The 16,795-nt window shown below is 41.7% G+C and overlaps 1 protein-coding gene across 1 annotated transcript; it reads left to right on the top strand.

The window, feature by feature from the left end:
- The first annotated feature begins 14,738 nt into the window (after nucleotides 1-14,738).
- Nucleotides 14,739-15,491, top strand: LOC134369715 (endogenous retrovirus group K member 7 Pro protein-like). Its single transcript, XM_063086379.1, has one exon. It carries the CDS (start codon nucleotides 14,739-14,741, stop codon nucleotides 15,489-15,491), a length of 753 nt encoding a protein of 250 aa, XP_062942449.1.
- Nucleotides 15,492-16,795: the final 1,304 nt, after the last annotated feature.

Raw genomic sequence — 16,795 nt, 5'->3', positions numbered from 1 at the left:
AACATGATTTTATATATAGAAAACCCTAAGGACTCCTCCTCCTAGAAAACTGTTAGAACTAATAAATGAATTCAGTAAAGTTGCAGGATACAAAATCAACATAACAAAGGTCAGTAGCAATTATATATACTAATAGTGAACTATCTGAAACAGAAATCAAAAAAACAATTACTTTTATAATAACTACAAAAAAATTAGATACCTAGGAATAAATTTAAGCAAGGAGGTAAAAGACCTCTACAATGAAAACTGTAAATCTTTGAAGAAAAAAATTGAAGAGGACATAAATAAATGGAAAGATATGCCCATGTTCATGGATTGGAAGGATTAATATTGTTAAAGTGGCTGTTCTATCCAAAGCAATCTACAGATTTAATGCAATCCCTGTCAAAATATTAATAACATTCTTCAATGAAATAAGAAAAAAAATCCTAAAATTTATATGGAACCAAAAAAGACCTTCAGTAGCCAAAGTAATCCTGAAAAAAACAAACAAAGCTGGAGGCACCAGCTAACTCAAACTATACTACAAAGCTATAGTAACCAAAAAAGCTATAGTAACCAAAATGGCATAAAAACAGGCACACAGACCAATGGAACAGAATAAAGAGCCCAGATATAAATTCATGCACCTACAGCCAACTGATCTTTGACCAAGTTGCCAAAAATACATATTGCGGAAAAGACAGTCTCTTCAGTAAATGGTGCTGGGAAAATTGGATATCCACATGCAGAAAAGTGAGACTAGTGCCCTAACTCTCACCAAATAGAAAAAAAACAACAACTCAAAATGGATTAAAAATTTAAATATAGAACCCAAAACTATGAAACTACTATAAGAAAACATAGAGGAAATGATCCACGACATGGCAGGGATACTTTTTTTTTTGGTGGCTGGCTGGTGATGGGGATCTGAACCCTTGACCTTGGTGTTATAACACTGTGCTCTAACCAACTGAGCTAACTGACCAGCCCCCAGGATTTTTAAAGTAAGACTTTAAAAACACAAGTGATAAAGGCAAAACTAGAACGGTGGGATTACATCAAACTGAAAAGCTTTTGCACATCAAAGGAAACTGTTAACAGAAAGAACAAACAACTTACAGAATGGGGGATAATATTTGCAAACTATATATATGACAAGGGGTTAATATCAGGAATATGAAAGGAACTTAAAAGAAAAAAAAAAGAAAAACCCAATTGAGAAAGTGTAAAGGATTTTAATAGACATTTCTAAAAAGAAGACACATGAATGGCCAACTGGCATATGACAAAATGCTCGGCATCACTAATAATCAGAGAAATGCAAAGCAGAAGAACAGTGAGATACCACCTCACTCCAGTTAGAACAGCTACTATCAGAAAGACAAAAGAAAACAAGTGTTGGCGAGGATGTGGAGAGAAGGGAAAATGCACAGTGTTGGTGGGAGTGTAACATAGTAGAGCCATTATGAAAAACAGTATGGAGGTTCCTCAGAAAATGAAAAATAGAACTACCCTTTGACCCTGCAATCCCAGTACTGCATAGAAACCCAAAAGAAATGAAGTCAGTATATTGCAGAGATATCTGCACACCCATGTTTATTGCAGCACAATTTACAATAGCCAAGATAAGGAATCAACCTAAATGTCCAACAATAAATGAATGGATAAAAAAAAAATGTGGTGTATATATATATACACAATGGAATACTTTTCAGCCATAAAAAAAGAATGAAATCCTATCATTTGCAGCAACACAAATGGACCTGGAGGCCGTTATGTTAAGTGAAGTAATCCAGGTACAGAACGGCAAATACCACAGGATCTCATTCATATGTGAGGTTTTTTTTAAGGTGATATTATAGTGACAAAGGGTAGAACAGTGGTTATCAGAGACTGGGAAGCGGAAGGGAAAACAGGGAGAGGCTGGCTGACAGGTACAAAATTACAATTAGATTGAAGGAATAAGTTCTGGTGTTCTGTCGCGCTGTAGGGTAACTATGGTTAGCAGTTGAGTTTCATATATGACAATAGCTAGGGGACAGACTTTTGAATATTTTTGTCAAAAAGAAATGTTAAATGCAAGAGGTGCTGGTTACATTAACTACCCTGACCCCATCAGGGTACCCCATTTGATACATATAGATGTATCAAAACTTCAGATTGTACTACATAAGTATGTACAATTGCAATGTGTCAATTAAAATAAATTTAAATTAAAAAGAAGAGGCTAAGAAGCCAACCAAAGGACATTGAGACAACCTAGAGATTGATGACAGTAAGAAACTGCTTCTACCTCTAGGCTGGGGGGAAAAGGGGGGGAGACAAGGATCACCCAGTAAAACTGAAACCTTGATAAGCCTATCTGGTGGGAACAAGAGCCAAAAAAGACACACAGCCACTGCCAAGGATTCCACGTGAGGCACAGAGGGAAGAGAATACCCTGATTTCTCCCTCCCTTCTACTCTCCAATCTCCTGCCAGTGCCTCTCACTGGCCAAACCAGCCAGAAACCAGTTGATACAGAAGCCTGGGAAATGTAGCTTGCAGGAGACCACATGTCATACAGAGCTGAACAACAGAAGGGCAAGGAATGGATCTATAGGAGATACTCTACTCAGCATTATTTCTATTAATGCTTGACCAAAGGAAAGCCAGTCTCATAGAGTGTGCTTGAAACAATTTCTAGAATGTCCTCAGGGTGCTTATGTGCATTAATTATTCAGTCCTGATCATTGTCATTGGGGTGGCTGATCCAGGTAGGACTCAGACCCCAGGAGTTCCACAGTGGTCCCACTTCAGGTTTCTACTGTGCTTCTGGGACCACCACTGCTGTGCTGCCGTGTCCTGGTGCCGGTGCAATGAGAACTCAGTGGAGCCTGGCACAGTGCCACCTCTCTTTAAGGTCAGGGATCCACACTACTTATTTTAAGAAATGAAGAGGAACCCATTACTTTTGTTTTAAACTTAAAGAAGAGGTGGTCCCAGGGCTCAATGTGTGAGTCCCAAAGCCTTGTAGTATTATTTATAGTGATAAAGCTTTGTCCATTCCCACATGGTTATCTTCTCCCAGAGTATACAATGTATGGTAAGGGCGACTAGAGTCAACTGAGCTCTCATATCAGCTACCAAACCATGAGCAGAAACATGATTCTTCAATGGTTAGGGGCTTCATTGTGCCTCACATTTTCTTCATCTGTGGTGAGTTCTCTGGGACGTCTCTGATAACCTTTCCTTTAATATGGCCTCAGTTAGAGCCCTCCAAATTATTAGGGGTGTTTGTATACGAGTGAACCACCAAAATTAAAACGTTGGGTAGTGGTTAAGTATTTTCCCAGGAGACTGATTAACGCCACTGCAACTGGTAGAAGTAATAGTTCATGGAGGGGAAATGACTCACGAGCCAAAGCATCTAGACTCCTGCTCCCACCCAAACAAGTTACCCCCTCTGCTAATGGTTTGAGCTATAGGGAATCTTAGAGGTTTCATTTAATTTGATTTTAAATTTGAGAAAACTGAAGTTGAGAAACATAAGATGATTTGCCCAAGGCACAGGGTAAGCTAGTGAGATGTGAAGAGGCATTTAGATAAGCCAGATGGACGCAAACTAAGGGAGAGTCAGTGGCAGGCAGAAGCGGATAAATGGAATGCTAGAAAATCAAATAATAAGAGTAGAGAGAAAGGATTTTAATTTAAAGAAATAAAGCTAGGAGAGTTAAAAGATTATCTATTGATATCTGTTTATCTGTCTGTCTGTATATCTATCACCTATCTATCTTTTGGATTATGGTGAAAGAGCTCTACTTTGTTCAAGAGCCATACCATGTCTCCTCTTAATTCCTCTCTTCTTCACCTCTTCCTTAAACTGAAAAAAGTCTCTCAATGTATATTGAATGACTAATATTGACTGAGGGTCCATTGTGTTTAGTAGAGCATAACACAAAGTAAGAGAGACAGGCTGGCCTCCTATATTAGGAATGACATAGGGTTATTATGGTGGCTCCTCTACTATCTGGAGATGTGGTCCCCTCAGGAGAGTGGTCTTGCTTCCCTGTGTCAGTTTCCCCATCTATAGTGTGGATAACTCCGTAAGCTCTGTCTCTCTCACAGAATTGTTACTAGCATCACACTGGGCATGAGATGGCTTTTAACTCTTCCATTTCTCAGGGTTGATATCAGAATAACCAAGGACAAAAAAAGTGAGTTATGGAAATATAGATGATTACTGTTTTATATATATATTATATATATTTAATATCAATAATCAGATAATGAAAAGAAATAGAAAGCATGGCCTTATTGGAGTAGGAGATGGTAATCATTCCCCCTCTCTTCTCTGAGCCCAAAACTGATTAATAGATAGAACAGTTATAAAAAATATATGGTTAGTGCTAGCAAAACTATATTCATGAACATAGTTTGGACTTGAGGCCAATATAGCCTTCCTAATTTTTACCTTTACCACCCAACCCCTATCCATGCAAGGATCTGGGACCTGCAAAGCAGACACTCTCACCCATTAGCTCCATAGAGGACCCTGGGCTGCCTCATCCCCTTTGAGTGCAGAGGGCTCTATGAACAGAGCCAAGGCGAAGCAGGCCACAAGTACATGCAGTCTTTTCCACTTGACTCTGACCCTCACCATTACACCAAACACATCGATACCACTTCTCCTTTTGTGGGAGGGGCCAAGAAAACGAAAAAAAGCACCTTCCTCTTACTTCAGACAGGCTGGAATTTCTGTTTTGTTGGCCAAAGAACAAGGAATAAGGGAGAGAATGTTTCCCTCATAGGTTTCCCCCCTTCCAAGAAAATCCCCCCAGTGACTCTGAGAAGGATATGGCTTGCTGCCTGCAGTGTGGTACTTTTAACTGTGCCCACAGCAGTGGCCTGGACAAGACACGAGAACAAACAGTGGAGTGGAGACAATGGAAGTGATTTTGGTGCTGGCCTGAGCCTAGGTTGCTCAAGCTAAGAGAAGTTGGGGGATGCTATGGTTTGAATGGCCCCCCAAAACTCATATTGAAATTGAATCTCCAATGTAGCAGTATTGAGGTGTGGGGCCTTTGAGAGGTGATTGGATTGTGAGGGCTCTGCCCTCATGAATGTATTCATGCATCCATAGATTAATGGGTTCACGGATAAATGGGTTATCCACAGGAGTGGCACTGGCGGCTTTATAAGGAGACCAAGTGAACATGTTAGGACCCCCTGCCCCTCACCATGTGATGCAATGTAGAGAAAAACTATATTGCCCTGGGACTGTGCAGAAAGCATCCACCAAGAAGAAGGCCCTCACCAGATATTCCCCCTCAACCCTGGACTTCGCAGCCTTCAAAACTGCAAAAAATAAATTTCATTTTTTCATACATTACCCAGTTGCAGGTATTCTAAGTGACAGAAAACGGATTAAGACAGAGGTCAAGAGGAAAAAGACCAGTTGACCAAATAGTAGATGTCTGAGGACTCTATGATTTCTGATATGATTAACTAGAATTTGGGGTTTGGAAATAAAATCTTTTTAAAAAAACTTTTGATAGATAAAAAGGGCAGTTCTTCACAATATTGAAGAAGAAGCAGCTGCATATTTTGGCAAACATTTAGAGAAAAAGAGGACTACAGGAAATATTGCTGCAAGAATATAGAGGAGAAATCTAAATAGACAGCCAAGAAAAGAGTGAAGAGTGGAGAATAATCAGTTTGGGAGGTCTCCACATGACGTGTCTCAAGGTGGTGTATAAAAAATAACAGTCTAGGAGCAAGGAGAGAGGGATAGAAGCAAAAGGCCTGGAACAGTGAGCGCCAAATCGAGGAAAAACTTTCATGAGAGACACTTAAAAAGTAATCAGAGAAACCGACTAAAGATCCAGAAAGGGCAGTTTGGAGCTTGAAATGAAAAGAATCACAAGGAGACACCACATACTATGTCAGACTCTTAATGGACCGAGAAATCTGCTGTGCTAATAGCTCTGAACGAATTGCTTTGCATGAGATTCTGGGCGGGTGCAAATGACTTTGTCGAACCTCAATTTCCCACTTTAAGCACAGAACAAACAATAACTTCAAGGTGGATATAGCGTTAGAGCTATCGAGCTGGCTCCCTGGAAAGAAGCCAAGGAGTTTTTAATCCTCGAGAGTTTTCTCATACGATTCCGAGAGAGGCTTGCTTAGCTGCTTCTGTAATGCACCTTCCCCTCTTTGCCCTTCTCGCCTTCACAGTGTGCCTGGCCTCGCCTTGGAGCTCATTCCTGGAGGTTGCTGTGTCACCACTTCACTGTTCCACCCCCTTATCTGGCAAACCCACCGATAGATCTGACATGACTACGGAGAAGTAATTGTTGATATAAATTTAAAAGTTTCTGTGACTTTAGATGACTCTCTATTCTTAAGCTGGCTACTTATCTTACTTGGATAAAACATGTGCCTTTTGTAGATAATCAGGTGGTAGATTTTGCTGAAAGCAACTCTGAAAACTGTCATTGGGATCTGAAATTAAAATCAAATCAAATCCCAGCTGAAAAAAGTAGCAATTATTAAAGGGTATTATTAACTCTGAACTACCAGTGAGTAAGGGATCTTTTAGTCAAGATTTAAATATCCGAATTTCTAAATGATGCTGTTTGGAATAGATCCTCCTCTGCTAGTCAGCCAGGCAGAGGGATAGAAAGGAGGGTCAATCAGAATACTCTGGACTACCAGTTGGAAGGAATGGAAGAAAACTAAAATTTAATGAGAATCTTCTAAATGCCATAAACTTCGCCAGCTGATTTTGTATACTTTATCTTTTTATGGCATGGGTATTGCTACCTTCATTTTAAAGATACATAAACTTATAATCAAAGAGTTTAATCACTCATTCAAATTCACATAACTGTTAAGTGGCAAATCCAGAACTCACACTCCAGGCTATTTAACTCTAAATTCACTTCCTTGTGATCATCTCAAATAATGTGGAAAAGGTATTCAACAAATTCCAACACCTTTTTAGATAAAATTCACAACAGTTTAGGTATAGAAGGAAAGTTCCTCAACATAATAAAGGCCGTTTATGAAAACCCCACAGCTAGCATTACAATCAATGGGGAAAAACTGAAAGTTTTCCACTAAGATCCAGCACAGGGCAAGGATGACCACTCTCACCACTTTTATTCAACATAAATACTGGAAGTGCTAGCCAAGAGCAATCAGACAAGAAAAAGAAATGAAAGGCATTTAAATCAAAAAAGAAGTAAAATTATCTTTATTTGCAGATGATATGATCCTATATGTAAAAAACTCAAAAATTCCACCAAAAAAACTATTAGAACTGATAAATGAATTCAGTAATGTTGTAGGATACAAAATCAGTAGCATTTTTATACACAAATAACCTAACTGAAAAAGAAAATAAGAAAAGCCCATGCATGATAGCATCAAAAAAATGAAATACTTTGGAATAAATTTAACTAAGGAAGTAAAAGATCTGTACACTGAAAAGTATTAAACATTGATAAAAGAAATTGAAAAGGACACAAGTAAATGGAAAGATATCTCATGTTCATGAATCAAAAGAATTAATATTGTTAAAATGCACATACTACCCAAAGCAATATATGGATTTGATGCAATCCTTATCAAAATCCCAATAGCATTCTTCACAGAAATAGAAAAAAAAAAATCCCAAAATTTGTATGAAAACGTAAAAGACCCTGGATAGCCAAAATAATTCTGAGACAGAAAAACAAAGCTGGAAACATTACACTTTCTGATGTAAAATTATATTACATAGCCATAAGAATTAATACAGTATGGTACTGGCATAACAGTAGGTACTTGGGCCAGTGGAACAGAATAAAGAGCCCCCAAATAAACCTAAACTTACACAGTCAACTAATTTTTGACAGGGACACAAAAGAATAATCTCTTCAATAAAGGTGCTGGCAAAACTGGATTTCCACGTGCAAAAGAATGAAATTGGACCCTTATGTTATACCATACACAAAAATCAACTCAAAATGGATAAGACCTTAATGTAATACCAGAAACTATACAAGCCCTAGAAGAGAACATAGGGAAAAAGCTCCTGGACATTGGCCTTGGCAATAATTTTTTGGATATCACACCAAAACTTCAGGCCACAGAAACAAAAATAAATAAATGAAATGACATCAAACTAAAACCTTCTGCAAAGCAAAGGAAACAATCAACAAAATGAAATGGCAGCATATAAATTGGGAAAAAATATTTGTAAACCAAATGATAGTTGTTAATATCCAAAATTTATGAAGAACTCATACTACTCAATAGTATAGAAACAACCCAATTAAAAAATGGGCAAAAGACCTGAATAGATACTTCTCCAAAGAAGACAAAAATTGCAAACAGGTATATGAAAAGGTGCTCATTATGATTAGTCATCAGGGAAATGCAAATCAAAACCACTGTAAGATACCACCTCACACCCATTAGGATGGCAATTATCAAAAAGTTAAAATAAAACAAATCTTGGCAAGGGTGCAGAGAAAAGAGAACTCTTGCACGCTGTTGGTGGAAATGTAGATTGGTACAGCCACCATGGAAAACAGCATGGAGGTTCTAAAGAAATTAAAAATAAGACTACCATATGACCCAGAAGTCCCTCTTCTGGGTGAATACCCAAAAGAAATGAAATCATCATCTTGTAAAGATATCTTCACTCCCATGTTCATTGCAGCATTATTTGCAATGGCAAGATATGGAAACAAGCTAAATATCCATCAGTGGACAAATGGATAAAGAAACTGTGGTGTATATATATATATATCATGCAGTAGTATTTGGCCCTAAAAAAGAAAACAGTCTTGCCATTTGCCACAACATAGGTGAGCCTGGAAGACATTATGCTAAGTGAAATAAGCCAGACCCAGAAAGAAAAATATTGCCTGATCTCACTTATATGTGGAATCCAAAAAAAAAAAAAAAAAAAGCATATATGTATACACACACACACACGCACGCACGCACGCACCCACGCACATACAGAGATAGAGAACAAATCTATGGTTACCGGGGGGTGAGGGTTTGAGGGGAAATGGGAACCTGTAGGTCAGAGGATACAAAGTTGCAGATATGCAGAATGGACAAGTCTAGAGATCTAATGTACAATATGAGGACCACAGGTCATAAAATTTTACTGTATTTGGAATTCATGCTAAATGTATAGATTTTAGCAACTCTTGCCACAACAACAACAAAAAAAGGGTAACTGTGAGATGATGGGTATATTAATTTGTTTCATTATAGTAACCTTTTTTACTATCTACATGTATCTTATAAAATTATGTTGTATACCTTAAATATACACAACAAAATCTATTAAATAAAGTTAAATATATATCAATCAAAACTGACTAAAGTATACATAGTTAGCAATGACTGTAGTTTTAAATAGCCCTGTTCCTCATATGCTCCACACTAAGAAATGATAATAATAATAATATCAGTTGACATTTACTGAATGATACGCTGTGTGGGCACCCTACCAACCACATTACATGGAAGCTTGACTTTGCTTTCCACTTCTACCCTGTAATGCTGGCTCTTTTGATACCTCTGTCTGACAAAGAAAGACACTGAAGCTTAGAGAGATTTAATAACTCGCACACAGTCACATAGCTAGTAAGAGGTCAAGTGGGGTCTAAAAGTGGGAAGTCAGACTTCAGTCTTTGACTTTTATTATCTGTAAATGAAAATATGCCATTATATATTTATCAATCAACACTCATGGGGTGGGGGCAACTTGTAGTAATCACCAATTTCTGTGGTGTAAATATTCTCAGTGTGGCTGATTTCATGCTATCTATGTGGTATCACTTCCTCACAGGATACCTGAAAATTTAATAGTTGGCTCTTGTGATCCTGTACTGACTGGCTCTACACAATACCAGACATACATACTTTGATGTATTAGGGAAATTTATCAATTTGCTTAATGATTCAATACACAGAAAGACTGAAATACTGATGAGATCAAATGTGTTTTAGTGCCATGTGGTTGGAGTTGGGCAACACTTGTGCGGACTAGGGAGGTTAGTCTTGGAGTGAAAGTGGTACTTGAGCATCCCAGACACAGAGCCATGAGCAAGTAGGGGATATTTGGGAGGCAGTGAGATCAGACTGATAAGGAATAGAGACCAGCTTGGGAGGAAGAATATAAAAAGGAACCCATCCAACAGAGGAACATGTGATTTAGGATCTTAAGTGGGTGGGTGGCTCAGATCTTCAGCCTCCCTGGATTGGACTGTGGAGGAGGTAGTGACACCACCCAAAGCAGCATCTTTGAGCATTGGCACTTTATGGTTTTTTTGTAGATCACTCTGGATGCTCAGATTTGTAACTTCATTTTTAACCAAAATTCTCAGTGGGATTGCTTTTATGCAGATATAAATGATAAACATTTGAAATTAACTTGAACTAAAAAATTTCAAAGAACTTTCAGTGCCCCAAATTTGAAATAAGGAATAAATAAATAATAATTCACTTCTATTTCATTTTTCAGAAGTTAGTTTTTAGCAGTCCTTAGTTAAGCAAAAATGCTCAAAAACAAAATAGCATGCGTTATCTCATGTTCTTATCTTTCCATATGGAAAAGACCACCTAGCAATTCACAAATTCTAGAAGTAACTAAACAATACTGTGTATGCATTGGGAAGTGTATCGTTATACCTGCTCATTCATGAAGTGCAGCATACTAAGCTAGGAATTCTGTTGCATATTCAGAGATAAAACCCCTGAAATGTGGAGCCTAAGTTCAGAAGCCTTAGAATTATTTTGCAGGAAACAGGGGATATCAAATACCACTTGAGTTCTTCATTTTCAGAGAAAAAGGATTCCTCATAATAGTGGGTCCTGCTGTTCTAAGCTGCCCTTATGGGGTAAGGCTGCAGCTCAGATATGCAATTTCAGGCCCATTTAGCTGCCTTTAGGAAGGATTACTGCTCACAGATACAGCTGGAGAGAAAGATGGGGCTGAAATGAAGTCTCACTTTATTTTTCTGGGTCATTTTCTATGTAAGAGAAACGGGTCTTAAACATTTTGCATCAGCAACCTAATAGGTAACACTGAATCCACAATAATCTCAGGAGAAAGCGTTCCCACTCTCTCACAATTGCATATCTTTCACTCAAATGCAGGCATGTAAATAACTAGGATAACTAGAGTCAAACTCAGAGCCTCCAGGGAGGGAATTCACAAACACTGTGCAAAGTGGTTTATAAATGTCACGTTATTATTTCTTAAAATGGGTTAGGCAGGTGTTTATCCATGCTTTTTTATAGACCAAAATGATTTTACATTCTCAAATCCTTCTCCTGTAGACTGGAAATGGTTACAAGCTGTCTCCAAAGGAGAAAATGAATGCATAAGAAGAGCACATGAGGTGTCAGAGCTGGAAGCGGCTTCAGAGTTCAGCTCACTCAGCCATCGCATCGTGCTGAGGTCAAGAGAGCTGAAGTGACTTGCCTCCGGTCACATCCCGGACACATTAATAGATGGGCTCAGCCTGAAACCCAGGTCTGCCTGCTCTCAATCCAGGATGATGTTATAACACCCCAGGGAAGCAATATCAATTCAGGGAAGCAAGAGACAAGAGTGCCACGTAACAACTTGGAATGCTAATACCAAGTTGATAATGCCACAGTATTTTTAAAAAGTAACTATTAAGGTTATTCTATAACCAATACAGATGGATTTTTTTTTTTTAAAGTAAAAAGATGTGGATAAGAAAAACAATGAATGGATGGTGGGGAGGGAGGTATGAAACAATCATCTCACCACCCAGAGACAGTCCCTAATTGAACCTTGGTATCCACACCTCTAGATGTTTCTGTGCTTGCAAGTGCTTATAAACTGGTTCTTTTACATACATGGAACCACACTATAAACACTGTTAACCAGCTTTGTGATGCATTTCAAACATTTGTCTGAGCAGATATATCTTCATCTATGTTTTTTTTTACGGCTGACTAGCATTCCATGGTGTGGCTGCTCCATAATTTATTAAGCCAGTTCCCTAATGTGAGGCTTCTGTGTTGTTTTGATTTTTCGTTGCAAGAAGCAACGCAAACATAGTGTGATAACTAAATGGGCTCCACTTCCTTCCAGTTGTGCCTCCTCAGAGCTGTATCGGTGTGGACATTACCAACCTCTCCAAGCCATTTCCCCAACTGGCAATCACTCCCCTCTTGCAGGGTTGTTTGGTGTCTTTGATGAGGAAACTCATGCAGGAAGTGCTCAACACATGTTAGTTTTTCTTTAGTGGTTATTATTTATTTATATATTTTTAAAATCAAAACATTGTGAGGAGCTGCCCGAAATCGCCATTACAAGATGGCGCTGATTTCCGGTGGAGGGCAGGGCTGCTCGGTAACACGCCTGGGCCGATTAGGCAGCCACCAATAAGGTAGGAGCACGTCCTAGGCGAGGAGCAGTCTCTATATAAAGGGCGCGGGTTCCCTCGCTCAGGGTCTCCATTTTTGGCAAGCTTATGCTCTCCCTCTCAAGATGCATTAAAGCTGATCTGCAGAAGGATCCTTTGTGTGCCGCGTCGTTCTTGCTGGCGAGACGGTAGCGCGGGACATTTGGTGCCGAAACCCGGGAACTTGTGTCATCGTCAGCACCTTCGGAGACCCCCTGGAGACAGGGAGGATTCAGAACTGCAGGAGGGTAAGTTCGGAGAGGTATGCCTGTTCTTGGTCTGGGGTTAATCCGGTTGGTTTAAAAGGTTTTGAAATCGCCCGTTGGTGTGGTCAGACTGACGTAGATAAGCAGCTGCACCAGAGACCTGTGTGAGCCTCTAGTACGTAAGGGAACGGCGCGTCTCACAGCGCCTCCCACGGAGTGGGGCGCGTTATGGGTTCCACTCAGTCCATGGTTACCGCGTTAGAGGCCGTGCTGAGACAACGTGATATAAAGGTAGGGGGCCGTGTGCTCAAAAATTTTGTAAAAGAGGTAGATCGTGTAGCGCCGTGGTTTGCTTGTTCCGGCTCCTTGACTTTGAGCTCTTGGAACAAACTAGGCAGAGACCTTGACCGCAAGTACGCGGAGGGAGACCTCCGTCAGGGCACCAAGACCATTTGGAAGTTTATTAAAAATTGCTTAGAAGATGAGGGCTGTAAACCGGTAGTGATAGTAGGGCAAAATACATTAGAGGAGGTCCAAGACAGCATGTCAGAAACTGAACGGAGTGAGAGGATGGGTACCCGCAGGAGGAGAGACGTCTCCCATAAGAAAAAGGGCCCTCCCGGTAAGTCTACGGACGAGGGAGAGATTCTAAAACAACAAAGTGACACTCCCGGCACATCTGCCGGTAAAGGAGGGATTTCAAAACCCAGACAAAAGTTGGAAGGGAAAGAAGGAGGCCTCTACCCTATGCAAGAGCTGGGGGCCTTAAAACAAGAATTAGAAGATTTAAATCTGGATGAGTCCGACTCCGATCCCCTCAGCCCTAGTGAGGAATCCGATTTGGAGGAGGAAGCTGCCAGGTACGAGGAGGAGAGATATCATCCCGACAGGCGGCGGAGACCACTCGGGGAGTGGAAATGCCGGCTGCCCCCAGTGGCCCCCGCACGGCCTGCGCCTTCGGCGCCTCCTCCTTACGTGCAGTCTTCTAATCCCTTCTCATTCCTCTCTGATAAAGTGAGGAAAAGGGTTCAAGCTGCCTTCCCAGTTTTTGAGGTTGAGGGCGGAGGGAGAGTTCATGCCCCCGTCGAGTACACCCAAATTAAGGATCTAGCAGAGGCGGTTAGAAAATATGGTGTAAATGCCAATTTTACTCTAGTAATGCTAGAAAGGTTTGCTGGTGTGGCTATGACACCTGCTGACTGGCAAATGTTGGCTAAGGCAGCGCTCCCTACCATGGGTCAATACATGGAATGGAAGGCGCTATGGCATGAGGCTGCACAAGCTCAAGCCAGGGCAAACGCTGCTGCACTGACCCCCGAGCAGCGAGATTGGACCTTTGATATGTTAACAGGCCAGGGCCCATTTGCCGCTGATCAGACGGCTTTCCCATGGGGTGCTTATGTTCAAGTTTCTAGCACTGCCATTAAGGCTTGGAAGGCACTCCCCAAAAAAGGGGAAGCTTCTGGACAACTTACTAAGATCATTCAGGGACCTCAGGAACCATTCTCAGATTTTGTGGCTCGAATGACAGAAGCAGCGGGGCGCATCTTTGGGGACCCTGATCAGGCTGCGCCTCTTGTTGAACAACTGATTTTTGAGCAGGCGACCCAGGAATGCCGCGCGGCCATAGCGCCCAGAAAAGGTAAAGGTGTACAGGATTGGCTCAGAGTTTGTCGAGAACTCGGGGGACCCCTGACCAATGCAGGGCTGGCAGCTGCCATCCTCCAGTCGCAGAGACTGCCTAGACAGGGACAGCCAAGACAGGGGCGGAACCAGAGAGTTTGTTTTAAATGCGGTCAACCGGGACATTTAAAAAAGGACTGCCAAGCCCCGGACAGGGATAAGGGCCCCCAGAGTACAGACTCCCTCTGTTCCCGCTGTTCCAAGGGATATCATAAGGCTGCTCTCTGCCGTTCCATTAGAGATATCAAAGGGCGACTCCTTCCGCCGCTCACAGAACAACACCAAGTGGTTCAAAAAAACGTGAAGATGGGCCCCCGTTCCCAGGGCCCCCACAAGTATGGGGACAAGGCCAACCAGAGTCGAGGAGAAAGGGAGGAGAGCCTGTCGGAAGACACACAGGATTGGACCTGCACGCCTCCTCCGACTTCTTATTAATGCCACAAATGGGCGTCCAGCCGGTTCCTGTGCAGCCTATTCGACCCCTACTGCCTGGAACCGTGGGCCTTATAATTGGCAGAGGATCGTTAACTTTAAACGGTCTTATTGTCTACCCTGGGGTAGTTGACTGTCAACATAGCCCCGAGATCCAAGTCCTGTGCTCATGCCCAGGAGGAGTCTTTTCTATCACCAAAGGAGACAGGATAGCTCAGTTATTGCTCCTTCCAGAGGTTGCCAAACCTTCAGAGCCTGGACGAGAAAAAATGGGCTCCTCGGGCATGGATTCCGCCTACCTGATGGTCTCCCTAAATGAGAGACCTAAGCTAAAGTTGTGGGTTGAGGGAAAATTGTTTGAAGGCATTATGGATACTGGTGCAGATAAGAGTATTATTTCCACCCATTGGTGGCCAAAGTCTTGGCCTGTCATTAAGTCCTCACATTCTCTACAAGGCCTCGGTTATCAGGCCAGTCCTACTATTAGTTCCGCTACCTTGTCCTGGAAAACGACAGAGGGACAAGAGGGACATTTTACTCCCTACGTGCTTCTGCTCCCCGTTAACCTCTGGGGGCGTGATATTTTACAAAAGATGGGAGTTAAGTTGTCTAATGAATACTCCTCTCAAGCTAAGGAGATAATGGCCAAGATGGGTCATAAACAGGGAAGGGGTTTAGGAGCCAGGGAACAGGGCCGGGTTGAACCCATTCTCCCTGAAGGCAACCCAGGTAGACAGGGTCTGGGTTTTTCCTAGGCGCCATTGAGGCAGCACGACCCATTCCGTGGAAAATGGAGGATCCGGTGTGGGTTCCTCAATGGCCATTGTCCTCCGAGAAATTGAGGGCAGCAACACAGATAGTACAGGAGCAGCTAAGGCTTGGACATCTTGAACCGTCCACCTCTCCCTGGAATACCCCGATATTTGTAATCAAAAAAAGGTCGGGAAAATGGAGATTGCTCCACGACCTGAGAGCCATTAATAAACAGATGAACTCTTTTGGCCCCGTACAAAGGGGTCTTCCGCTTCTCTCCGCCTTACCTAAAGGTTGGCCTTTAGTTATTATAGATATTAAGGATTGCTTTTTTTCCATCCCCTTATGTCCCCTAGATAAGCCCCGCTTTGCATTTACTCTCCCTTCTCTTAATCATATGGAACCTGATAAAAGGTTCCAATGGAAGGTTTTGCCTCAAGGCATGACAAATAGCCCTACCATGTGTCAACTATATGTTCAAGAAGCTTTGAGGCCTTTGAGGCGCCAGTTTCCTTCCCTAATCCTGATTCATTATATGGATGATGTCCTGTTATGCCACAAAGATTTGACAGTTTTACAAAAGGCATATCCTTGCTTACAGTCCATCTTGTTACACTGGGGCCTACAAATTGCTGCTGATAAAGTTCAGATTGCAAATACTGGACATTTTTTGGGGTCTATTATCTTCCCTGATAAGATCGTCCCACAAAAGGTGGAGATAAGAAGGGACCACTTACAAACTCTAAATGATTTTCAAAAATTGTTGGGAGACATCAACTGGCTCAGACCCTTTCTAAAAATCCCCTCTGCGGCCCTGAAGCCGCTGTTTGACATTCTTGAGGGTGATAGCCATCTGACTTCTCCCAGGTCCCTCACTCCGCCAGCAGAACAGGCCTTGCGGTTGGTAGAACAGGCCATACAGGGAGCTCAATTGACACGTCTTGTTAATACATTGCCCTTTTCCTTGTGCCTTTGTAAAACGAAGGGACTGCCTACTGCTGTGCTTTGGCAAAACGGCCCCCTTTTGTGGATCCATCCCAATGCTTCACCAGCAAAAATCATTGATTGGTATCCCGATGCTCTGGCACGGCTTGCCTTACGTGGACTTAAGGCCTCTCTCACTCACTTTGGCAAATATCCAGAAAAGATGATAGTTCCCTATACTTTGCCTCAGGTTCAAGCCCTGACGGCTGCCTCCAATGAATGGGCCATATTGGTCGCCTCGTTTCCAGGGCAGATAGACAATCATTATCCCCAACACCCTCTTTTGCATTTTGCCTTGTCCCAAGCGGTGGTTTTTCCCCGG

This window comes from Cynocephalus volans, chromosome 1 (genome assembly GCF_027409185.1).
Source record: "Cynocephalus volans isolate mCynVol1 chromosome 1, mCynVol1.pri, whole genome shotgun sequence".
Taxonomy (NCBI): Eukaryota; Metazoa; Chordata; class Mammalia; order Dermoptera; family Cynocephalidae; genus Cynocephalus; species Cynocephalus volans.
This window is presented reverse-complemented; position numbering and strand designations above follow the sequence as displayed.

Excerpts from the sequence above, each read along its gene's own strand:
- LOC134369715 (XM_063086379.1), top strand. The coding sequence starts at position 14,739 with ATGCCACAAATGGGCGTCCAGCCGGTTCCTGTGCAGCCTATTCGACCC.